The sequence below is a fragment of the Mus caroli genome, unplaced genomic scaffold (genome assembly GCF_978045245.1).
Source record: "Mus caroli unplaced genomic scaffold, Mus_caroli_1 scaffold_12, whole genome shotgun sequence".
NCBI classification, from domain to species: Eukaryota; Metazoa; Chordata; class Mammalia; order Rodentia; family Muridae; genus Mus; species Mus caroli.
The window spans coordinates 119,770,857-119,797,279 of NW_028227267.1; the positions used below are offsets into that span (position 1 = coordinate 119,770,857).

Consider the following 26,423-nt stretch of genomic DNA (forward strand, 5'->3'; position numbering starts at 1 on the left):
AGCATAGGCAACTTTGAAAACTCTAAAATGAAATTTGATATCTGATGTCTGGACTGTTGACCAAAAGGTCTCTCTCACCTGTCCCCTGACCTCTCTGCCATCAGCTGCTTGTATTAATGTTAGGGACACCATGTCCACATCCTCTTATGCTAATGCTAATAAAAGTGCCATCAGATCAATAACTTTAAGTTATATTCTATTAAACTAGAAAAAATATTTAATAGTAAAATAATTTCTGTATTCATGAAGCAGTAAAAAGAATCGAATCAAGGAGATCTGAAAACACTTCATTTATATAGAATGAATTAAACATAATATCTTGAAAATGCCAGGTAGGTATATGATAGAATGAGCAATTTCCTCTAAGGCGATGTACTCTAATTGCCAATATTTATGGATATACTTACTGTCTATAGTGCTCGAATATTAAGCCAGAGTTCTTTTCAAAGAAAGGGACTAAAATTCACCCCAAAGCCTGATGTTTTGTTAACTCCGACTGTCCATGTGTGAAGAATGTGGAGTATAGTTAACTGTGTTTCTTAACATGTACTGTGCCAGGAAGCCTAACTTCTGTCAGTGGCTAAAGTGGAGAAAGCTAGCGCTACCACACTCCTCTCCCCGTGAGTAAATACAATGTGCAGCTGTCATCTGGAAGTAATATTTCTACTTGAGCACATCATGCCAAGTAGAGACTTAATACAGAATATACACTAGACTAAATGAAATCCAGATCTCACCACTGTTGATGCGAAAGACCCAGCTTCCTTTGCTTGCACGGTCAGCATAGAGTATGATGTAAATGAAATGCAGTTGTTCCGATGCCACGAGGTTTCAGTGGAACTCACACATTCTGAGCAAGTTGAAAAACTCTTGGCTTGTATTGTAATTTAGAATTTTAAATTAGAACCTTAGCTTTGCTGCAGCAATCAAGTTTCATTCTCCTCGGTGCTGGGCGAGTTAATTGGGACCCATTTTCAACCACACCATCATGCTTGTCACCTTGCAGGAACCTAGAGCCACCCTGTGTCGTGGAGCAGCACAGGCCTCCTCCTCCCTCCTGGGATTGACACTATTCAATCACAGGCTTGTTGAAATCTACTTTGGTAAAGGTTTTAACCTGAATGCTGTGTCCTTTCTCAAATAGTCATTGCAAATAAAAGGTAAGCCAAACACTGAAGCAGACAGAAGGGAGGACCACTCCAGGAGACTGCCTGGAGCCAGAACCTCCTCCCTCTTGCACAACAGCTCTTTGAATTCCAGATAGGAATATGCCTAAAATTCCTCCCTGGTATAAAACTGAATTGCTCATTTGCTTTTCAATTAAACAACAACAACAACAAAATAGAAACAAATACCATCTTACAGTGTGGTGGTTTAGGAAGCAGAGGCTGGAAGGTTGCACACAGCTCTTTGAGGGCTAGCCTGGTCTGTATTGCTCTAGATGATCCAGGGATACAAACAAAAACAAGCTCAAAACCCAAAACCAAACCAGACCATCTCCCTAAGGACTGAGTAATGCTGCAGAGAAGACGAGAAGTGACCTTGCTGGAAACAGGAACTGTTTTCACGTTCCTTCTCTAATCTCTTCAGGTTGCATTTACCACACTCAAGCACAAGCTCAAATCAAGTGCTGTGACTGGAGCTTGATGGCATACAGCTCTTACATCAGCATACAGCATGACAGAGCTTGCTGCCTGATAATAAAGTGGAGGCGGTAAAAGGGAGAGGAGGACAGGTTCTCCACTGTTCATTGCTCTTACATGGTAGACACCATGTAGCTTCTTGTAGCCTGTTCCCTGCTTGCAGCAAAGGTGACTAGTGTACAACAGCTCATCTTAGAGCTCAGCACTCAAACAATGAGTGGATGCTTTGACTAAAAGCTGTGTGTGTGTGTGTGTTTGTGGGGCAGCGGAAGAGATGTATGCATGTGTGTATATGCATATGCACACATGTGATTTGTATATGCCACGAGTTGATTCTGTTGTCTACTTGGTTGCTTTCTACATTACTATTTGTTGAATATAGTAAACTTTATTGATGGTATGTGAGAAAGTAGAGGTTCTGAAGCGCTTCCTATTCTAGGGGTTTGGGATGGAAACTGTGAGGGAAGATTTGGGGGCTGAATTGGTACAGACTTTCTCCCTTTATTTCATTTTTTTTTCTGGGGTAGGTCATCAGGGCTTCTTCTTCCTTGGAGGCCATGTGGCATGAAGTCTACCACTGTGTTGCTATAGCCAACTATATTGTTATACCAGGAAATGAGCTTGACAAGGTAGTTGTTGAGGGCAATGCAAGCCCCAGCCTCAAAGGTGGAGGACCAGGTATCACTGTTAAACATCATAGGAAACAACATGATCCTCAGCATGGTCCAGGATGCCCTCTGGGACCCTCTGATGGGCCCTCTGGTGCCCATATTACCATATTTACAATGTTATCGATCATAGGAGACGTGATCCTTAGCATGGTTCAGGATGCACTTTGATGCTGACATCATTGTCTTCACAATGTTACAGTGTCTGATAGTAGTTCTCTTGGTGCTGTTTCAGATCTACATTTGGGGGCAGGAACTTGAAGGACCATGCTAGTGAGCTTCCTGTCAGTCCTAGGATGGTGGTCTTGCCGGGACCAAGGGTCATGATGTTCTTTTCAGCCCCATAGCCATCACACCATAGGTTCCACAAAGAGGCCAGTCTTCTGGGTGGAGGTAGAAGCTATGGTCATGATCTCCTATACTGAAGTTGTTATGGCTGACCAGGGAGGCTAAGCAGTTGATGGTGAAAGGGCACTGTTGGCAGTCTTGAGAGAGTTGTCATACTTTTTATGGTTCATGCCCATCACAAATATGAGGGCTTTACAGGCAGAGATGATGACCCTTTGGGCAGGCTCTGGCCTTCTCCATGGTTGTGATTCCACAGTTTATCACCAGGATTGCCCTCTTTAATAGTTGGCTGGGTCTCAGTTTTGGAAGATGGAGATGGACTGCTCATTGATGTCAAGTGTCCTGTTCTCAGCCTTGACTGTCATGGATCTTGCCATGGGTGTAACAACACTGTAACATTTAGATGTCGTAGTTGAGGTTAGTGAGATCAAAGGCAATATCGATGGCAACAATCTGTTTTTCTAGAGTCGAAGGCAGCCTTGGTGACAAGATGTCTAATGTGGCCAAGTTAGTTCACTTCAGCATTCATCATTGTGCCTGAGGGACAAGGCTGACACTGCAAATGTCTCTGAAGAAACTGCAGATGGGGAGGAGTGTAACCTCCCCCTAGATACATGGCATGAGCCATCACATGTTTAATTAGTTAATATTCATTTGATGTATGTAACTGCTCTGTCTTCAGACACACCAGAAAAGGGCATCAGATCCCATTACAGATGGTTGTGAGCCACCATGTGGGTGCTGGGAATTGAACTTAGGACCTCTTGAAGAGTAGTCAGTGCTCTTAACCACTGAACCATCTTTCCAGCCCATTTGTTTAATTTTAAGACAGGGTTTCTCGACGTAGCTTTGGCTGTCCTGGAGCTCACTATGTAGACCAGGCTGGCCTTGAACTGACAGAGATCTGCCTGACTCTGCCTCCCAAATGCTGGGATTAGGGGTGTGCACTAGCACACCCAACAGATTCCTCAGTTTTTAAAATTTGAAATTTATATTTTTAGAGATTTTCTACACGATTATACCATATTTATTTCACTTCCAACACATCTCTACCAATTTCTCTAGTTTTCTGATTCCAACAACTCCCTTTTAAATTCATGAAGTTCTGATCTATAATTAGTATTGTTTTATACACAGCTGCCCCCTCACTGGGTCCTATGAGTGTTGCCTATATGTACCTGGATTTAAGGCTAGCCGCTTAGGTTTAAGCTACCCATCAGGGGCTCATCCCTAAAGAAAAATGGTTCTTGCTACCTTAACAGCCAGCATCAGGTTGTAGCCTTTCATTAGAGGTGAGGCCTTGTCAGTTTCCTGTCCATCCACATTGGCATGTTGACAAGTGTGGTCTTGTACATGTGTACATATGGGTACATATGGGCAACTATATAATTGGGAGTTTGTGAATGCAACACCCTTGTGACATCTAGGAGACACTATCTCATGGGAGTTGTCTAATGCCCTGGCTCTTAAAATCCCTCTGTGCTCCTTCCATGATCTTCCCTGAACTCTGGTACAGAAGTTGTGTTACAGAGGTCCCTTTGGGACTGGGGATTCCACTGTCTCTGCACTCTGAGAAGTTGTGGTGCCGTAGTCTCCTCTTGTGCTGCAACAGAAGCTTCTTTGAAGAAGTGTGACACAGTGTGACACAGTGTGATGGTTGCGCTTATCTAGAAAGCACACAGACGAGGCTTCCTACTTCGCCTGCACATGGACAGGCCAGCCCACCTCATTCATTCATTGATGTTTGAGTCAGGATCTGTCAGTGAACTTGGAGCTCAGTGATTCAGCTAGCTAGTTTGGCTGGCCAGTGACAGTCGTCCTGTCTACTCCACCCCAGTGCTGGGGTTACAGGTGCTCATGTCTTGGCCAGCTTTTACGTGGGTGCTGGAGATCTGAATGGAGGTCTTAATACTTGTGTGGCAAGCACTATACCACCTGAGCCATTGTCTAGTTTGTTTAGTGTTCTTTATAAAGGCATGCTAGGCATTTTTTCTCACTGATGCTTTTTATTTGGCTTATCTTCATGTGTGGGGTTAGTTTCCTTTTATATTGACTTTTGAAGAACTATGATATTCAAAGGGGGCAGGGCTGTATGCCCAAGAGGGTTAAAACCAAAGTGGATAACAAGCAGGTTTTATTTTGAGGACTGAAAAACATGAATTAACCTTGCAGTCAGTCTCTCTCTCTCTCTCTCTCTCTCTCTCTCTCTCTCTCTCTCTGTAGTGTTTTGGATTGAACCACAGCCTTATGCCTAGCAGGCAAGCATTCTTCTACTTGAGTCCTGACAGCTGTATCAGTTTCTGAAAATGTCTTGCTGACTCAGTTTATCTCATTCGCTAACTTTCTGTACCAGTACTAAAAATGGCCTTATCTTCCAGAACCCCCTCCCTTCTTCCCTCCTTCCTCTCCTTTCCTCCCTCCCTCTTCTTTCCTTTCCTTTCCCTTTCCCCTTCCCCTTCCCTTTCTTCTCCTTCCCCTTCTTCCCTTTCTTCTTCCCCTTTCCTTTCCTTTCATTTCTTTTCCTTTCCCTTTTCCTTTTCCTTTTCCTTTTCCTTTTCCTTTTCCTTTTCCTTTTCCTTTCCTTCAGACAATAGCATTAAAACCTAGAATTTGTGCCCTCTGGGTAGTTTAGCAGTTTTCTTGTTGTCCTTGTTTGGTCCTGGCAATTTGATTCTCTAAGTAGCAATCCTGGAGATCCAAAGGCGTGCGCATTTGAAAAAAATATAAATTCATAAATGAAAACCTTTCTAACCTGAAGTATTTCTTTAATGAAAATGTTTATCATTTTACGTTTCTACAAGTGTTTATTCCTTCTCTTTGTGTGTATCTGTGGGGAAGTTTGAGGAGGGGGATATCAGGTATCTTGGTCTGTCAGTTTCTGCCATATACTCTTAGACATGGTCTCAATCAACCTGGTTTAATTGCTGGTTTGATTAGATAAGTTAGCTATCAACCCCCAGGACCTGCTTTTTTCTCCCTCCCACAACATTGGGCTATAGGAACTTGTGTGAACATGCCTGGTGCTTACCTACATGCTGGGTTTGAATTCAGGTCCCACTGTTTGTACAACAGATACTCTTACCCACTGTGCTGTCTCCCCTCTGTCTGCCTCTTTTCTTCATTCTCTTGTCAAAACTTTCCCAGAAATATACAAATCATAGAATTTAGAAAATGAATAGAATCATGAGGCAACAATTTTTGGATTTTTCATGATTTTTTGTGTGTGAATCACTATTAATTCCCAATGATGATGGAAAACCCAACTTTTATAGCCATTAAAAGACATTTATCTGCATTTATATATTTACCATTCATGCCAAACTTAAATGGACCATACAAAGTAAATTTTAAAAAGTAAATTTTATGTTCATGATGGATAACAAGAGATATACAGAGTGAACAGCACTATATCTAAAGGTTATTAATAGATGAAGTTTGATCTCAAGCTAAAAAAATCTCACCATTCACTCTGGTCAGGAACTCTGGACTTTGGAACAATGTACTCCATCATTTTCCAATCATTATTTAGTTTTTGCCCAACACCTCACACTTTTATTATTTTTCTATTATCTATCTGTCTATATATCTACCTAGTATCTATTATCTATCTACCTATCTCTTTATTATCTATCTATACATCTACCCATCTATCTATCTATCATCTATCTATCTATCTATCTATCATATATATGTTTATCCTCTATCTATCATCTATCAATCTGTCATCCATCTATCTATCTATCTATCTATCTATCTATCTATCTATCTATCTATCTATCTATCATGTGTCTATTATCTATCTGTTTATCATCTATCTATCATCTGTCAATCTATCTGTCATTAAATCAATCTGTAATCTATCTATCTATCTATCTATCTATTTATTTTGAGTATAGCATTAAGGGAGATAGGAGTCTGAGATGACATTTTCTTTAGTTACAAATGAATTCTGACCTAGAGAGTACTTCTAAAACACGCTGATAAAAAGGAAGTTGCCTCACTCCAACCTTTGTCTGAGAACTTACCTGGTGTGCTCACCGACCATTTATCTTTTGTGTTACATGGGATAAAGAATAGTCACTAAATACTTGATGTGAGCATTTTGGGGAATAATTTTGCATTTTGGAGGAAGTCATTTTCTTAAAATTAGAATGCATGTGGAAAGTCTGGTTAATCAGTGGTCCAGGTTGCCTGGCTGCTGGCTGCTGTTAATCACAAGTCTTGCTCTGTAATCATAATGTATTTTGGATGTTCTCATTTATATTATCTCTTAAACCCTTTGTGTGGGCATCCTGATTACTTGATTGCATCTGCCTGGCACAGCATTTTTAAAAGCAGCATTGATGACAAAATCATGCAGCCTAGCAGGTAAAATGAGAATTTGAAAAGACAATTGTTGGGTGAAGCATGATTGCTGCCTCGTCGTGCCTTTGAATCCTGTCCAGTGAGCTGTAGCTTGGCATACAGAAGTGAATGGATTATCACCCTGTTGCCTGTGGCTTCTTCATTCCGGTGGAGACACAGGTTGCTGGCAGGTAGAGGTCAGAGGTTGCCACTCTTCTTACGCAGAACAGATGTATTTTCATGTGTTTTACATTTTTGTAGTTTTGTGTAAGATCTTTCCCCCTTCAAAGAAGGTTCTGCTAAAACTAGATGAAAATATGGATGAAATTTTGTTTTATGAACATCTAGTATGTCCGGAAAGATTCCTTACATAGAATTGTAAGAATTGTTTCTAACATGAATAACTGTAGTTATTGGGTTGTTGTATTATTGGTTCCCTGTGTACCTGTCAGTCTTATTATCCTAGTGTTCTGTTTTTATCATAGCTTCTGAGGAGTGGACTACTAAGTTTAGTGCTTTATACAATTATTGATGGTGTTCAGGACATGTTATACTCAAGCATGACATCTTTGGTATTAGAAGAGGAAGGAATTTGAGCCACCAGCAGAAAGAGAAGGTCTCTCTGACCTCCTCCCACCATCTCCCATGCAGCAAGTCATAAAACCTTAGATTTTCTCAGCTCTTCTTGAGTAGGTCACAAGATCTTCACATGAAAAGACGTAGGGATGGGAGAACATGGCCAACAGGCTTTGTTAGTTTCTCCAGAACATACTCCCAGATAGATGCCTTTCCATAGAACCCTTTCATTAGTGACCTCTTATGCTTCCAGTTCTGTGTGGTTTATGTTATGACATCATGCTCATGCCTTGCCTATCTATTTTGCACAGCTGACCGTGCTTCATCAGACCTTCAGCAAACCTCTGTAAAACTCTCAAAAGCTTTTTATATGCTGTCATATATATACTTTAGTTGTAGAATACCTGCATAGCAGATATAAGGCTGTATGTTCAGTCCCCAGCACTCAAACTCACAGCTAACACTCTTAAACAAAACACTCTGCATTATCTGTTCCTTTGGCTCTCATTTCCTTATGAAGGCAGTCTGTGTGTTGAATGCAACACAGATTCTATAGACCTATCTGCTTTTCTTCAGGCAGTTTGTCTTTTATAGTTGGTTCAATAGTTATGAATCTAGGAAGGATCCTTTATTCCAGACATCCCCTCAGCTGCTGTGTAGTCTATGTTCTCGTGGCACTTAAGTCCTAGCTCTTTGCCAAGTCTCTAATCACTGTTTCCCCAATAATACTTTTTAAATTTAGCTTACAGTGATATAAACTCAGTCAGGAAATACATTTTCAGGGAAAAAATTAGATGATGATGATGATGATGACGACGACGACTTTTATTTTTGTACTGTGTGCATTCATAGTACTACAGAGGTCAGAAGAGGGCATCAGATCCTCCATCTGTGAGCTACTATGGTGCTTGGAACAAAACCTATGTCCTCCACCAGAATGGCAAGTATTCTTAACAGCTGAGACATCGCTCTAGCCCCCAGGCTTACTTTTAATTAAAACCATAATAATATGTGTTAAATTCCCAATCTTCTTGGTACATTTTTTTTGGTAGATACAGCATGTGAACACTCCTGGCTTTCTTTCTCTAAGTTATAGTTATCTGTCAATATTCCCATGAGTTTGCTGGTCTGTGTGGTCACTGCATTTAGCTCAAAGGTGGGCACACAGCTGGTATTTAATAAACTTGGCATTATTGTGTTCTGTTTTACTGTGTGGAAGACATTGAGGATACTCAGATTTACAGGGCAATTTAGAGGTGAATGTACTGTTTATTTAGTGAGAGCGTATTACAGGGACAGTGTCACGTCAGTTGCTTTTTCCAAGAATATTGTCCATATCAGTGGTGGTCTCCACTGTTTTGCTCTCAGTGGCCTAGATTTTCTTTATTGATCTGTGCTGTATTGTGTTGTGAGGCAATACAATACAATATAATACAATGCAATACAATACAGTACAATACAGTTGGCTCACATCCTTATTTTAGCATTGGCTACAGAAATAATAAAAATCCAGTTATATAATCATATATACCTGTATGAGCTTTTCTTTATAAAAATTTGTGATTTCATGTTATGATGCTTTGTTGTAAATTTTAACTTGTTTTTCTTCTCAGGCAGCAGAAGATGTCACTTTCATTGGACCTGATACTCATGCTATTCAAGCCATGGGCGACAAGATAGAAAGCAAACTATTAGCCAAGAGAGCAAAGGTCAACACAATCCCTGGTTTTGATGGGGTAGTAAAGGTGAGAAACTTTCATTTACATCTTTATAATATGTACTCTTAATCAACCATTCTGTGATAAAATATAGTTATTGTTTATATATATGAGAAAAAATAGAGTGGCGTAAGTCAGGTTGTTGTTAGTGCTGTAAACTATGGGGATGGTGAAGATATTGATGTATGTGATGAGTGGGTGGAGTGGGCATTGATATACTGTATTGATGGGTGCATATTGATGGATATCGTCACTGGAAAAACATGCGTGTTGGTGCATACTTTTAATGTCCATACTAGGGATGCAGAGGCAGAAAGATCTCTCTGAGTTTGAGGCCAGCTTGATGTACATAACAAGTTCCAGGCCAACCAGGGATATACAGTGAGACCTTGGGGGGGGGGGGGAGAGAGAGAGAGAGAGAGAGAGAGAGAGAGAGAGAGAGAGAGAGAGAGAGAGAGAGAGAGAGAAAGAAAGAGAGAAAAGGAAATACAGACCTCCTAAGTGTGTCTCTCTAGATGTCCTATATAAGCTGCAGCGCTGTTTCTGCAGCTCTGAGGAGCTTGATACCAAGGGCCAGGCACACTGGCCATATCAAGAACATCCACATGGCTGAGCCTCGAGCAGTTTCTAAAGAGTCCCATGGTTGGTGTCGGTGTGGGTTAGTTGCTATCTAAGATCCAGCAAAAATGTTGAGGCTTTCAATCATAAAGGTACAAGGAGCCTCCCCAAATGTGCTTGTTAGTAAGTTTTACTTAATTATTATTTTACCCTGGTGTGGGCTCCTGTGAGTCCTAGGCCCTAGGCTCTTGTTCCTGCTGCTCTGTCTCTGGAATGCTGGGACCAAAGACATGCACCACCTCACATGGTGTTGGTAGCAGACTGCTTTTGAATCACCTCCAGGAAAAGCACACCTTGGCTAGCCCCAGAGAAGAGTGTGGTATTTTTATTATCCCTTCACTGATAGGCATTAGTGTCTCTACCTGTTGTTGTAGAGGTGGGGACTGGTCAGAAGAGCTTTTCTTTTCTCTTTTCTCCTATTTTCTCCTCTTTTCTCCTCTTTCTTTTCTCGTCTCCTCTCCTCTTCTCTTTCCTTTCCTTTTTCTGACAAGGATTATGTCCTTTTAAGATCCTCAATTTGAACATTATTTAATCACAACAGTACTGATGAGCCACAATTCAGATAAACACTGGCTTACCATTGACTAGCTGTGTTTCTAGAGTTCAGGGTAGAGGCTTCCAGGGAGCATTTGTCTTAGAACTCCATTTGCACAGTAATTTTTTTTTTAATTAAGTTAATAGGTATAGGTTCTTCCAGGAGGAGGGATTGCTCCTTGATTAGAGGTCTAAGGTGAAAGCTGTGGGTGGGACACTGGAGATGTCATCCTCATCCGTCACACAAGTGGTTTCTAGGTACAGGAAGAACTGGTGTGACATTGGCAGGAATCAAGGTTGACACTGCATCATCTATATTGACAAAACTATGTGCGTTTCTCTATTATTAGACTCTATTGTGAGTTGAAGAGGAGAGAAGGAAACAGACACTTGATTTTGTAGTAGAGCATTGCCTCCCAGAATTCTCTTCTTCCTAGTTCTTTTAGGTGATTCAGAATAATTATTTTTCCATTATTATTTTATCATTATTTATATTCTATAGGTGTCTTTACAGAAAACAGTGGTACTTAAGTTTTGGAGTGGGTTACTGGCTTACTCTGGGTCTTATTTGACTCTTATGTTTTACTTGTTATAATATTGTATTCTGGTGTATAGGACAGCTATGGCTCCTGTATCCTGTTGATAGGAATGTAAATTTATGTGCCATTATGGAAATCAATATCGAGTTTCCTCAAGAAATGTAAATAGAACTACCATGTGATTCAGCCGTACCATTCCTGGGTATTTAACAGAAGAAATCAAAGTCATGATGCAATTGAGAACTGCAGTCATGTTTATTCAGGCACTGTTTGTAGTAGCTGTACACTAGGTAAAGAAAATGTGTTATATCTATGCCACAATGAAGTATTATTCAGCCATAAAATATAATATAACATATTTTATGCCATTTGCCAGAAAATGTACGGTGCTGGAGATGACAATGTCTAGTGAAATAAGCCAGACTCAGAATGACAAACACGTCTCCTTTATCCGGGGTGTGGGAGGAGGGCCATGAAAGTCGGACAGGGAGAGGCCTGAGGACAAAATGGAGTTGGTAGGTTGCTTGCCCAGTGGGTGTGAAGCCATGGGTAGAATCCTGAGCACCACACAGACCTGCAGTCCTAGCATTCGGAAACCGGAGAGAGGAGAGTCAGAAGTTCAAGGTTTTCTTTGTCTACATACTAGGTTTGAGCCCACCCTGCTAGACTTGAGACTATCTCAAAAATAAAATAAAATAAATAAATAAAAAGTAGACTCTTAGGAAATAGGAAAGGGACCAATGAAGTTAGGATCATGGGGGATAAATATGATCAAAATATCTTTCTATGCTTGTGAAGTATAAGGACAGGTCTATGATACTAACGAAGTATTCTTAGGTTCAGAATCAATCACCCTGGATTAGAAAATACTTAGGAAATAGTTGTGACTGACTGTACTGAGTATACATAGGCTTTTTGTCCATGTCTATTAAATGACACTATGCAATAGCCATTGACTTAATATCTGTACATGTTGGACATTTTAAGTAACATGAGAGGGTTTAAAGCACAGGAGATGGTGTGGTTAGGTTATATTTAAGCATATATCTATCTATCTATCTATATATATACACACACACACATATATATACACATATACATATATATATACACATACATATATACACACATATATATATACATATACATATATATATATATATACACACACACACATATTTTAAGTTCTTCTCTCGTACAATACATTCTGATTACAATTTCCCCTCTCTCCATTCCTTCTAGTTCCCTCACCTCTCTTCTCCCTCAGATCTACCTCTACCATATCCCACCAGAAAACAGTAGGCCTTCGAGAGATAACAATCATACAGAGCATAACAAGACACAATAAGACAATGCACAAACCCTCAAGGCTGGGAGAGGGAACCCAGTAGGAGGAAAGGGATCCATGAGCAGACAAGAGTCAGAGATACCTCCACTGTCAGGAGACCCACAAAAACACCAAGCTAACAGCCATAACATGTAGATCACTTACCTAGCACAGACTAAAGCAGGCTCCATGGTTGCCACTTCAGTCTCTGTGAGCTCCTATGAGTCCTGCTTAGTTGATTCTAAGGGCTTTGCTCTCCCACTGTCCTCAACACCTCTGGCTCCCCCAATTCCTCCTCCCCCTCTTCTGCAGAGTTCCCCAAGCTTGGAGAGGAGGGACCTGATGAAGACCTCCAACCTAGGCTCTCTCTCCACCTAATTTTCTCCATTAATTAATTTATTTATCCACTTTACATCTCTATCTTAGTCCCCCTCCCACCTCCCCTCACAGTCTCACCCCTACAGTCCCTTTCCCTACTATCCCCTATTACCTCCTCAGAAGAGGGGATGCTCCTCCTGGCCACCATTCTGCCCTGGGATACCCATTTTAAGCAGAACCGAGTGTATCCCTCTTACACTGAGGCAAAACCAGACAGTCCAGTTAGGGGAAGGGGATCCAATGGCAGGCAACAGAGTCAGAGACAGCTCTCACTCCATTTGCCAGGGGACCCACATGAAGACCAAGTTGCATATCTGCTATGAATGTATAGGGTGCCTAGGTCCAGCTCTTGCATGTCCTCTGGTTGATGGCCCAATCTCTGTGAACCCCATGGAACTAGGCTAGTTGACTCTGTAGGTATTACCATGGTATCTCACACTTCTCTGGCTTGCCCAATTCCATTACCCACTCTTTACAAGACTTCCTGAACTCTCCACAACTGTCTCTATCTGCTGCTGAATAAAGCCTTTCAGGAGACAACCATGCCAGGTTCCTGTCTGCAAGCACAGCAGCGCACCACCAACAGTGTCAGGGGTTGGCTCTCACCCATGGGATGGGCCTTAAGCTGGACCAGTCCTTGGCTGGCGTTCCCTCAATTTCCACTCCATCCTCATCCTTGCAGGCAAGACAAATCCTGGGCTGAAGGTCTCGTGGGTGGGTTAATGTCCCCCTCCCTCCACAGGACACCTGATGTTTAGCTGCGGGTTTGTGCATCTACTCCCATCAGCTGTCAGAGGGAACCTCTCTGATGACAACTAGACTAGGTACTAATCTATGAGTATAGAAGTTCAGAATCATTTCCTTGATTTATGTTTGGTTCTACCCTAAGGATCTGGGCTACCAGCCTAAGATTCTGGGTCATCCAAGTAGTGTCAGTCAGGGGCTAGTTATTGGTTGGACACTGCCCCTTATATCTTGCAGGAAGGACAGGTTTATCGGTCAAAGGTTTTGTGGCTGGGTTAGTGTCCCAGTTCCACGATTGGAAGCCTTGCCTGGTTACAGAAGATGGCCAGTTCAGGCTCTGTATCCTCCATTGCTAGGAGTCCTCTTAAGGGCAAAACTTGTAGATTCCAGGGAGTTTCCACATTGTCCCCCCAATGCCCTCCAATTCCAGTCACCTTTCTCAGTGCTCATTCCCTTCATCTCTCCCCACAACCTGATCCTTCTCATTTTTCTCCCCACTCCCCACCCCCATCCCACCTGCAGAATTTACTCTGTTTCCCCTTCTAAGGGAGATCCATGCAATCCTGCCCAGAGCCCTCCTCGTTACTTACCCTCTCTGGGTCTGTGAATTGTAGCATAGTTATCCTTTACTTAACAGCTAATATCCATGTTTATTTTTCTGGGTCTGGGTTACCTTTTCCAGAATGATTATTTTTTTTTTAGTCCCATCCATTTGCCTACAAATTTCATGATGCCTTAAAAAAACAAAAACAAAAACGAAAACAAAAACAAAAACTGCTGAGTAGTATTCCATTATGTAAATGTGTCACATTTTCTTTATTTATTCTTTGGTTGAGAGACATCTAGGTAGTTTTCAGTTTCTGGCTCTTATGAATAAAGCTGTATGAACATGGATGACCAAGTGTCCTTGTGATAGGATGGAGTGTCCTTTGGAGCTATGCCCAGGGGTGGCATAACTGGACTTGAGGTAGATTGATTCCCAATTTTCTAAGGAACCACTATACTGATTCCATAGTGCTGTACAAGTTTGCACCCCCACCAGTAATGGAAGAGTGTTCTCCTTGCTTCATACCCTCACTAGCATGAGCTGTCCTGTCACTTGTGTTATTGATCTTAGCCATTCTGACAGGTGTAAGATGGAATCACAAAGTAGTTTTATTTGCATTTCCTTGATGGATAAGGATATTAAACATTTCTTTCACTTTTCTCAGTCATTTGATTTTCTCTATTGAGAATTCTGTTTAGATCTGTACCCCATTTTTAACTGGATTGTTTAGTTTGCTGATATCTTAGTTTCTTGAGTTCTTTATATATTTTGGATATTAGCCCTCTGTTGGATGTAAAGCTGGCTGCCATTTTGTTCTGTTGACCTGCCCTTTGCCTCACAGCAGCTTTTCAGTTTCATGAGGTCATTTGTCAATTGTTGATCTTAGCACCTGTGATATCAGTTTTCTGTTTAGGAAGTTGTCTCCTGTGCCAGTGAGTTCAAGGTGAGTTTCCACTTTCTCTTCTTACAGGTTCAGTTGATCTGGTTTCATATTGAAGTCGTTGATTCACTGAATGTTGCCCAGGGTGATAGATATGGATCTTTTGCATTCTTCTATATGCAGACATATAGTTGGATCAGTACCGTTTGTTAAAGAGTCTTTCTTTTTTCCATTGTTTATTTCTGGTTTCTTTATTAAAATTCAGGTGTCCATAGATATGTGGGTTTATCTCTGGATCTTCTGTTTGATTCTATTGATAAAAGTTTTTGTTTTCATGCCAAAACTATGCAGTTTTTATTATAGCTTTGTACTACAGCTTGAAATCAGGGATGGTGATACTTCCCGAAGTTATTTTATTTTACAGGTATCCTGTGTTTATTGTTTTTCCATATGAAGTTGAGAATTTTTCTTTCAAGGTCTCTAAAGAGTTGGGTTGGAATTTTGCTGGGCATAGCATTGAATCTGTAGGTTGCTTTTGGTGGGATGGCCATTTTTACTATATTAATCCTTCCAATCCATGAGCATGAGTGATCTTTCCATCTTCTGATATCTTCTCCTATTTCTTTCTTCAAAGACTTGAAGTTCTTGCCATATAGGTCTTTCACTTGCTTGGTTAGAGTTACCCCAAGATATTTTATATTATTTGTGGCTACTGTGAAAGGTGTTGTTTCTCCAATTTCTTTCTCAGTCTGTCATTTGTATATTGGAGGGCTACTAATTTTCTTTTTGAGTTAATCATGTATTTAGACACATCACTAAAGGTGTTTATCAGCTGTAGGAGTTCCCTAGTAGAATTTTTGGGGCCAGTAAGTGTTGTATTTTACCATAAAGGATTTTGACAGCTTCAGCAGGCTCTAGAACAATGTCTGTGGGTAACAGGGACTCTTAAACTATGGCAGAGTCTTCTGCCAGCCTGACCTTAAGCAATTGGAAACTTAATAGCTGAAGTCTTTCCTGAGTCCATCATTAATGGGAAGTTTTGCCTTACTCTATTTATTATTTGACTTACTTCCCTCTGGCCTTCCCATCTTGCTTAAGGGATTGCAGTCAGGTGGCACCATGTCCCAGTACTTGCCTTCATGTGTGAATGTAGAATAGTTTAGAAATTACTCTTTGGCCGGGCGTGGGGGCGCACGCCTTTAATCCCAGCACTTGGGAGGCAGAGGCAGGCGGATTTCTGAGTTCGAGGCCAGCCTGTTCTACAAAGTGAGTGCCAGGACAGCCAGGGCTACACAGAGAAACCCTGTCTCAAAAAACCAAAAAAAAAAAAAAAAAAAAAAAAAAAAGAAATTACTCTTTGTATACAGATACAAAGCATGGTGTAAAGCAAGCCCTTCCACACAAAGCAAATCTCTTTCAGCCCCTACAAAAGGTAGCCAGAGTGAGGTCCCCCATTTCCTTGCTTTTCAGATGAACTTAGGTTTCTTTCTTTCTTTCTTTCTTTCTTTCTTTCTTTCTTTCTTTCTTTCTTTCTTTCTTTCTTTCTTTCTTTCTCTCTCTCTCTCTCTCTCTTTCTTTCTCTCTCTCTCTCTCTCTCTCTCTCTCTCTCTCTCTCTCTCTCTCTCTCTTTCTTTCTTTCTTCTTTCTCTGTCTCTCTCCTCCTCCTCATCTTCCTCCTCCTCCTCCTCCTCCTCATCTTCTTCTTCTTCTTCTTCTTCTTCTTCTTCATCTTCTTCATCTTCCTCCTCCTCCTCCTCCTCCTCCTCTTCTTCTTCTTCTTCTTCTTCTTCTTCTTCTTCTTCTTCTTCTTCTTCTTCTTCTTCCTTCTCTCTCTCTCTCTCAATTTCATTTTATGTATATGGATTTTTTGCCTGCATACATGTCTGTGCACTATAGTGCATGCCTGGGGGACAGAAGAAAACATCAGATTCCTTGTAACTAAAGGTTTCATATGGCTGTAAGCTCCCATGAGGGTGCTAGAAATCAGACTCAGGTCATCTGAAAAATCAACCATCTCTTTAGCCCTTTGCTGAGTTTACCATTACCTGTGGGTACCCTTGGTTACTCAGTAACCTCAGGTAACCTGAGGCTCCTCACTTCTTTCAGAGGCTCCCACAGTCAGTGGTCCCCTGTGCTGTCATTTCTGAAGTATGCAAGACTTGTTGGCATCTATGTTTGAGTTGCAGAGCCTATCACCACATTTCCTCTTTATTACCTGTGTGGAATACACACAACATTGCTAGCTACTGTGTAGCATATCTAAGGTGTGGCTGCTCTCCCAGCCTGTAAGTTCCATGAAAGCTTAAATGGTTCAGGGCCTTGCATGTGGACAGTCTTAGTAACAGCTGACTTGAAAGAGAAGAGAGTTTCTCTCTGAGCAGAGGCAACGCATAAGGATAGACAAAGACTGAGACATCTTGAAGTTTGGAGTGAGGCTGCAGGGCTAGGTGGGATAGACTAGTGTTGGTACAGGTGGCTTGGGCAGTCATGACAAAGCACTGACACCAAGTTAAGGAGACTGTGCTTGCTCTAAGGCAATGGATGTCATGGGAAATTTTAAGTGGATTTAAAGAAAACTTTCTCTTTTTCTTCTTTCTTTTTGACTTGTTTTGAACTTTTGAAACATGGCCTGGCTTTGACTCCCCTGCCTCAGCCTCCTGTGCATACTTACAGGCATGAACCACCATACCTGGTTTCTCATTTGTTTTGATAAAATTTAATGCTTTGACAATTGTTACATAATTAAACACAAAATAAAATAAAAACCCCTAAGCGTGGCAGATTTTGGGTTTAAACAATGAAAGTATTATGGAGAGTGGAATCATAATCCTTCCTTGGGACATAAAGCATTAAGTTGAAGTCCCCATCCCCACAGCTTGTGGCAGGGAGGGCTACTGAATCTTTAAATATCTGTATAGGCACTCATATCTGTACCTTCAGAAACAGTCAAGCCACACTGAGCCTGCTGCTGCTGTATGTATTGTGTGTGTCCTGAATATCTTTGGTTGTGTTTAAGAATTGTCCTCTGGAAGCCCAGCCCAGTTCATGATATTCTTTCTTTTTTTTTTTTAATTTTTAATATGTTTTATTACGTATTTTCCTCAATTACATTTCCAATGCTATCCCAAAAGTCCCCCATACCCCCCCCCCCCCCCGTTTCCCTACCCACCCATTCCCATTCTTTTGGCCCTGGCATTCCCCTGTATTGGGGCATATAAAGTTTGCAAGTCCAATGGACCTCTCTTTCCAGTGATGTCCGACTAGGCCATCTTTCGATACATATGCAGCTAGAGACAAGAGCTCTGGGGTACTGGTTAGTTCATCATGTTGTTCCCCCTATAGGGTTGCATATCCCTTTAACTCCTTGGGTACTTTCTCTAGCTTCTCCATTGGGAGCCCTGTGATCCATCCAATAGCTGACTGTGAGCATCCACTTCTGTGTTTGCTAGGCCCCGGCATAGTCTCACAAGAGACAGCTATATCTGGGTCCTTTCAGCAAAATCTTGCTAGTGTATGCAATGGTGTCAGCGTTTGGAAGCTGATTATGGGATGGATCCCTGGATATGGCAGTCTCTAGATGGTCGATCCTTTCATCACAGCTCCAAGCTTTGTCTATGTAACTCCTTCCATGGGTGTTTTGTTCCCAATTCTAAGAAGGGGCATAGTGTCCACACTTTGGTCTTCATTCTTCTTGAGTTTCATGCGTTTAGCAAATTGTATCTTATATCTTTGGTATCCTAAGTTTTGGGCTAATATCCACTTATCAGTGAATACATATTGTGTGAGTTCCTTTGTGATTGTGTTACCTCACTCAAGATGATGCCCTCCAGGACCATCCATTTGGCTAGGAATTTCATAAATTCATTCTTTTTAATAGCTGAGTAGTACTCCATTGTGTAAATGTACCATAATTTCTGTATCCATTCCTCTGTTGAGGGGCATCTGGGTTCTTTCCAGCTTCTGGCTATTATAAATAAGGCTGCTATGAACATAGTGGAGCATGTGTCCTTCTTACCGGTTGGAACATCTTCTGGATATATGCCCAGGAGAGGTATTGCTGGATCCTCCGGTAGTACTATGTCCAATTTTCTGAGGAACCGCCAGACTGATTTCCAGAGTGGTTGTACAAGCTTGCAATCCCACCAACAATGGAGGAGTGTTCCTCTTTCTCCACATCCTCGCCAGCATCTGCTGTCACCTGAATTTTTGATCTTAGCCATTCTGACTGGTGTGAGGTGGAATCTCAGGGTTGTTTTGATTTGCATTTCCCTGATGATTAAGGATGTTGAACATTTTTTCAGGTGCTTCTCTGCCATTCGGTATTCCTCAGGTGAGAATTCTTTGTTCAGTTCTGAGCCCCATTTTTTAATGGGGTTATTTGACTTTCTGGAGTCCACCTTCTTGAGTTCTTTATATATATTGGATATTAGTCCCTTATCTGATTTAGGATAGGTAAAGATCCTTTCCCACTCTGTTGGTGGTTTTTTTGTCTTATTGATGGTGTCTTTTGCCTTGCAGAAGCTTTGCAGTTTCATGAGGTCCCACTTGTCAATTCTCGATCTTACAGCACAAGCCATTGCTGTTCTATTCAAAAATTTTTCCCCTGTGCCCATATCTTCAAGGCTTTTCCCCACTTTCTCCTCTATAAGTTTCAGTGTCTCTGGTTTTATGTGAAGTTCCTTGATCCACTTAGACTTGACCTAAGTACAAGGAGATAGGAATGGATCGATTTGCATTCTTCTACATGTTAACAACCAGTTGTGCCAGCACCATTTGTTGAAAATGCTGTCTTTCTTCCACTGGATGTTTTTAGCTCCCTTGTCGAAGATCAAGTGACCGTTGGTGTGTGGGTTCATTTCTGGGTCTTCAATTCTATTCCATTGGTCTATTTGTCTGTCACTATACCAGTACCACACAGTTTTTATCACAATTGCTCTGTAGTAAAGCTTTAGGTCCGGCATGGTGATTCCACCAGAGGTTCTTTTATCCTTGAGAAGAGTTTTTGCTATCCTAGGTTTTTTGTTATTCCAGATGAATTTGCAGATTGCACTTTCTAATTCGTTGAAGAATTGAGTTGGAATTTTGATGGGGATTGCATTGAATCTGTAGATTGCTTTTGGCAAGATAGCCATTTTTACAATGTTGATCCTGCCAATCCATGAGCATGGGAGATCTTTCCATCTTCTGAGATTTTCTATAATTTCTTTCTTCAGAGACTTGAAGTTTTTTTTTTTTTAATATTTTTATTACATATTTTCCTCAATTACATTTCCAATGCTATCCCAAAAGTCCCCCATAGCGCCCCCCACTTCCCTACCCACCCATTCCCATTCTTTTGGCCCTGGCATTCCCCTATATTGGGGCATATAAAGTTTGCAAGTCCAATGGGCCTCTCTTTCCATTGATGGCCAACTAGGCCATCTTTCGATACATATGCAGCTAGAGACAAGAGCTCCGGGGTTCTGGTTAGAACATCATGTTGTTCCAACAATAGGGTTGCAGATCCCTTTAGCTCCTTGGGTACTTTCTCTAGCTTCTCCATTGGGAGCCCTGTGATACATCCAATAGCTGACTGTGAACATCCACTCCTGTGTTTGCTAGGCCCCAGCATAGTCTCACAAGAGACAGCTATATTTGGGTCCTTTCAGCAAAATCTTGCTAGTGTATGCAATGGTGTCAGCGTTTAGAAGTTGATTATGGGATGGATCCCTGGGTACGGCAGTCTCTAAATGGTCCATCCTTTCATCACAGCTACGAACTTTGTCTCTGTAACTCCTTCCCTGGGTGTTTTGTTCCCAATTCTGAGAAGGTGCACAGTGTCCACACTTTGGTCTTCATTCTTCTTGAGTTTCATGCGTTTAGCAAATTGTATCTTAAATCTTGGGTATCCTAAGTTTTGGGCTAATATCCACTTATCAGTGAATACATATTGTGTGAGTTCTTTTGTGATTGTGTTACTTCACTCAAGATGATGCCCTCCAGGTCCATCCATTTGGCTAGGAATTTCATAAATTCATTCTTTTTAATAGCTGAGTAGTACTCCATTGTGTAAATGTACCATAATTTCTGTATCCATTCCTCTGTTGAGGGACATCTGGGTTCTTTCCAGCTTCTGGCTATTATAAATAGGGCTGCTATGAACATAGTGGAACATGTGTCCTTTTTACCGGTTGGGACATCTTCTGGATATATGCCCAGGAGAGGTATTGCTGGATCCTCCGGTAGTACTATGTCCAATTTTCTGAGGAACCGCCAGACTGATTTCCAGAGTGGTTGTACAAGCTTGCAATCACACCAACAATGGAGGAGTGTTCCTCTTTCTCCACATCCTCGCCAGCAACTGCTGTCACCTGAATTTTTGATCTTAGCCATTCTGACTGGTGTGAGGTGGAATCTCAGGGTTGTTTTGATTTGCATTTCCCTGATGATTAAGGATGTTGAACATTTTTTCAGGTGTTTCTCTGCCATTCGGTATTCCTCAGGCGAGAATTCTTTGTTCAGTTCTGAGCCCCATTTTTTAATGGGGTTATTTGACTTTCTGGAGTCCACCTTCTTGAGTTCTTTATATATATTGGATATTAGTCCCTTATCTGATTTAGGATAGATGAAGATCCTTTCCCAATCTGTTGGTGGTTTTTTTGTCTTATTGATGGTGTCTTTAGCCTTGCAGAAGCTTTGTAGTTTCATGAGGTCCCACTTGTCAATTCTCGATCTTACAGCACAAGCCATTACTGTTCTATTCAGGAATTTTTCCCCTGTGCCCATATCTTCAAGGCTTTTCCCCACTTTCTCCTCTATAAGTTTCAGTGTCTCTGGTTTTATGTGAAGTTCCTTGATCCACTTAGACTTGACCTTAGTACAAGGAGATAGGAATGGATCGATTCGCATTCTTCTACATGTTAACAACCAGTTGTGCCAGCACCATTTGTTGAAAATGCTGTCTTTCTTCCACTGGATGTTTTTAGCTCCCTTGTCGAAGATCAAGTGACCGTAGGTGTGTGGGTTCATTTCTGGGTCTTCAATTCTATTCCATTGGTCTATTTGTCTGTCACTATACCAGTACCATGCAGTTTTTATCACAATTGCTCTGTAGTAGAGCTTTAGGTCCGGCATGGTGATTCCACCAGAGGTTCTTTTATCCTTGAGAAGAGTTTTTGCTATCCTAGGTTTTTTGTTATTCCAGATGAATTTGCAGATTGCACTTTCTAATTCGTTGAAGAATTGAGTTGGAATTTTGATGGGGATTGCATTGAATCTGTAGATTGCTTTTGGCAAGATAGCCATTTTTACAATGTTGATCCTGCCAATCCATGAGCATGGGAGATCTTTCCATCTTCTGAGATCTTCTATAATTTCTTTCTTCAGAGACTTGAAGTTTTTATTATACACATCTTTCACTTCCTTAGAGTCACGCCAAGATATTTTATATTATTTGTGACTATTGAGAAGGGTGTTGTTTCCCTAATTTCTTTCTCAGCCTGTTTATTCTTTGTGTAGAGAAAGGCCATTGATTTGTTTGAGTTAATTTTATATCCAACTACTTCACCGAAGCTGTTTATCAGGTTTAGGAGTTCTCTGGTGGAATTTTTAGGGTCACTTATATATACTATCATATCATCTGCAAAAAGTGATATTTTGACTTCATCTTTTCCAATTTGTATCCCTTTGATCTCCTTTTGTTGTCGAATTGCTCTGGCTAGGACTTCAAGTACGATGTTGAATAGGTATGGAGAAAGTGGACAGCCTTGTCTAGTCCCTGATTTTAGAGGGATTTCTTCAAGCTTCTCACCATTTACTTTGATGTTGGCTACTGGTTTACTGTAGATTGTTTTTATCATGTTTAGGTATGGGCCTTGAATTCCTGATCTTTCCAATACTTTTATCATGAATGGGTGTTGGATCTTGTCCAATGCTTTTTCCGCATCTAACGAGATGATCATGTGGTTTTTGTCTTTGAGTTTGTTTATATACTGGAGTACGTTGATGGATTTCCACATATTGAACCATCCCTGCATCCCTGGGATGAAACCTACTTGGTCAGGATGGATGATTGTTTTGATGTGTTCTTGGATTCGGTTAGCAAGAAATTTATTGAGGATTTTTGCATCAATATTCATAAGGGATATTGGTCCGAAGTTTTCTATCTTTGTTGGGCGTTTTTGTGGTTTAGGTATCAGAGTAATTGTGGCTTCATAGAATGAGTTGGGTAGAGTACTTTCTATTTCTATTTTGTGGAATAGTTTGTGAAGAACTGGGATTAGATCTTCTTTGAAGGTCTGATAGAACTCTGCACTAAACCCATCTGGTCCTGGGCTTTTTTTGGTTGGGAAACTATTAATGACTGCTTCTATTTCTTTGGGGGATATAGGGCTGTTTAGATCATTAACCTGATCTTGATTCAACTTTGGTACCTGGTATCTGTCTAGAAACTTCTCCATTTCATCCAGGTTCTCCAGTTTTGTTGAGTATAGCCTTTTGTAGAAGGATCTGATGGTGTTTTGGATGTCTTCAGGATCTGTTGTTATGTCTCCTTTTTCATTTCTGATTTTGTTAATTAGAATGCTTTCCCTGTGCCCTCTAGTGAGTATGGCTAAGGGTTTATCTATCTTGTTGATTTTCTCAAAGAACCAGCTCCTTGATTGGTTGATTCTTTGAATAGTTTTTCTTGTTTCCACTTGGTTGATTTCGCCCCTGAGTTTGATTATTTCCTGCAGTCTACTCCTCTTGGGTGAATTTGCTTCCTTTTGTTCTAGTGCTTTTAGGTGTGTTGTCAAGCTGCTAATGTGTGCTCTCTCTAGTTTCTTTTTGGAGGCACTCAGAGCTATGAGTTTTCCTCTTAGAAATGCTTTCATTGCATCCCATAAGTTTGGGTATGTTGTGGCTTCATTTTCATTGAACTCTAAAAAGTCCTTAATTTCTTTCTTTATTCCTTCTTTGACCAAGGTATCATTGAGAAGAGTGTTGTTCAGTTTCCACTCCCCAATTCTATTATTTATTTTGTTATTGAAGATCAGCCTTAGTCCATGGTGATCTGATAGGATGCATGGGACAATTTCAATATTTTTGTATCTGTTGAGGCCTGTTTTGTGACCAATTATGTGGTCAATTTTGGAGAAGGTACCATGAGGTGCTGAGAAGAAGGTATATCCTTTTGTTTTAGGATAGAATGTTCTGTAGATATCTGCCAGATCCATTTGATTCATAACTTCTGTTAGTTTCACTGTGTCCCTGTTTAGTTTCTGTTTCCATGATCTGTCCATTGGTGAAAGTGGTGTGTTGAAGTCTCCCACTATTATTGTGTGAGGTGCAATGTGTGCTTTGAGATTTACTAAAGTTTCTTTAATGAATGTGGCTGGCTTTGTATTTGGATCATAGATATTCAGAATTGATAGTTCCTCTTGGAGGATTTTACCTTTGATGAGTATGAAGTGCCCCTCCCTGTCTTTTTTGATGACTTTGGGTTGGAAGTCAATCTTATCAGATATTAGAATGGCTACTCCAGCTTGTTTCTTCATACCATTTGCTTGGAAAATTGTTTTCCAGCCTTTCATTCTGAGGTAGTGTCTATCCTTTTCTCTGAGATGAGTTTCCTGTAAGCAGCAAAATGTTGGGTCTTGTTTGTGTAGCCAGTTTGTTAGTCTATGTCTTTTTTGGGGGAGTTGAGTCCATTGATATTAAGAGATATTAAGGAAAAGTAATTGTTGCTTCCTGTTATTTTTGTTGTTAAAGTTGGTATTCTGTTATTGTGGCTGTCTTCTTTTAGGTTTGTTGAGGGATTACCTTCTTGTTTTTTCTAGGGCGTGATTCCCATCCTTGTATTGGTTTTTTTCTGTTATTATCCTTTGAAGGGCTGGATTCGTGGAGAGATAATGGGTGAATTTGGTTTTGTCGTGGAATACTTTGGTTTCTCCATCTATGTTAATTGAGAGTTTGGCTGGGTATAGTAGCCTGGGCTGCAATTTGTGTTCTTTTAGTGTCTGTATAACATCCGTCCAGGATCTTCTGGCTTTCATAGTCTCTGGTGAAAAATCTGGTGTAATTCTGATAGGCTTGCCTTTATATGTTACTTGACCTTTTTCCCTTACTGCTTTTAGTATTCTATCTTTATTTAGTGCATTTGTTGTTCTGATTATTATGTGTCGGGAGGTGTTTCTTTTCTGGTCCAGTCTATTTGGAGTTCTGTAGGCTTCTTGTATGTTCATGGGCATCTCTTTCTTTAGATTTGGGAAGTTTTCTTCTAATATTTTGTTGAAGATGTTGCTGGTCCTTTGAGTTGAAAATCTTCATTCTCATCCACTCCTATTATTCGTAGGTTTGGTCTTCTCATTGTGTCTTGGATTTCCTGGATGTTTTGAGTTAGGATGTTTTTGCATTTTCCATTTTCTTTGATTGTTGTTCCGATGCTCTCTATGGAATCTTCTGCACCTGAGATTCTCTCTTCCATCTCTTGTATTCTGTTGCTGATGCTCGCATCTATGGTTCCAGATTTCTTTCCTAGGGTTTCTATCTCCAGCGTTGCCTCACTTTGGGTTTTCTTTATTGTGTCTACTTCCCTTTTTAGGTCTTGGATGGTTTTATTGAATTCCATCACCTGTTTGGTTGTGTTTTCCTGCAATTGTTCAAGGGATTTTTGTGTTTCCTCTTTAATGTCTTCTACCTGTTTGGTTATGTTTTCCTGCAATTCTTTAAGGGATTTTTGTGTTTCCTCTTTAATGTCTTCTACTTGTTTAGCAGTGTTCTCCTGTATTTCTTTAAGTGAGTTATTAAAGTCCTTCTTGATGTCCTCTACCATCATCATGAGATATGATTTTAAATCCAGGTCTAGCTTTTCGGGTGTGTTGGGGTGCCCTGGACTGGGCGAAGTGGGAGTGCTGGGTTCTGATGATGGTGAGTGGTCTTGGTTTCTGTTAGTAAGATTCTTACGTTTACCTTTCGCCATCTGGTAATCTCCGGAGTTGTTATAGTTGTCTCTGTTTAGAGATTGTTCTTCTGGTGATTCTGATTACAGTCCATCAGCAGACCTGGGAGACAGGCTCTCTCCTCTGAGTTTCAGTGGTTAGAGCACTCTCTGCTGACAAGCTCTCCTCTTACAGGGAAGGTGCACAGATATCTGGTGTTTGTGCCTCCTCCTGGCCGAAGAAGAAGGCCCAAAACAGGACCTTTCCCAGATGCTGTGTTGCTTTGGCAGGTCACAGAAGCTGTCAGCTTCTGTGGTGCACACTCTCACCTGTGCAGACTAAGTTCCTAAGTTCGGAGGAGTCCCGGATCTAAGATGGCGCTCCCTGCTCCTGAGGCAGAGGGCTCCAGTGCAGAGCGGGCCACTGTCCTTTGGCTGGGAGGGTGCCGGATGTTTGCGGCCCCAAAAGGGTGCTGCCTCAGTGGCTCTGTAGCTCCCGCCTGTTCCAGAAGCTGTCTGCCTCTGTGGTGCACACTCTCACCTGTGCAGACTAAGTTCCTACGTTTGGCGGAGTCCCGGAACCAAGATGGCGCTCCCTTCTCTTGAGGCAGAGCATGATCTTCTTTCTTTATAGAATCCAGGTCATTGAGTTTCTGGGCTGT

At 41.1% G+C, this 26,423-nt stretch overlaps 1 protein-coding gene across 5 annotated transcripts in view; it reads left to right on the forward strand.

The window, feature by feature from the left end:
- Positions 1-26,423, forward strand: part of Pcca (propionyl-CoA carboxylase subunit alpha) — a 411,727-nt gene that overhangs the window by 93,293 nt on the left and 292,011 nt on the right. For all 5 annotated transcript variants that reach the window (XR_015044709.1, XM_085828899.1, XM_021182607.2 and 2 more), the window contains one exon: positions 9,193-9,324. Coding sequence is in view for 4 of the 5 variants with exons in the window: in XM_085828899.1 (XP_085685025.1) it covers positions 9,193-9,324 (132 nt within the window). In the remaining variant the exon portion in view is untranslated. The remainder of the gene's footprint in view (positions 1-9,192; positions 9,325-26,423) is intronic.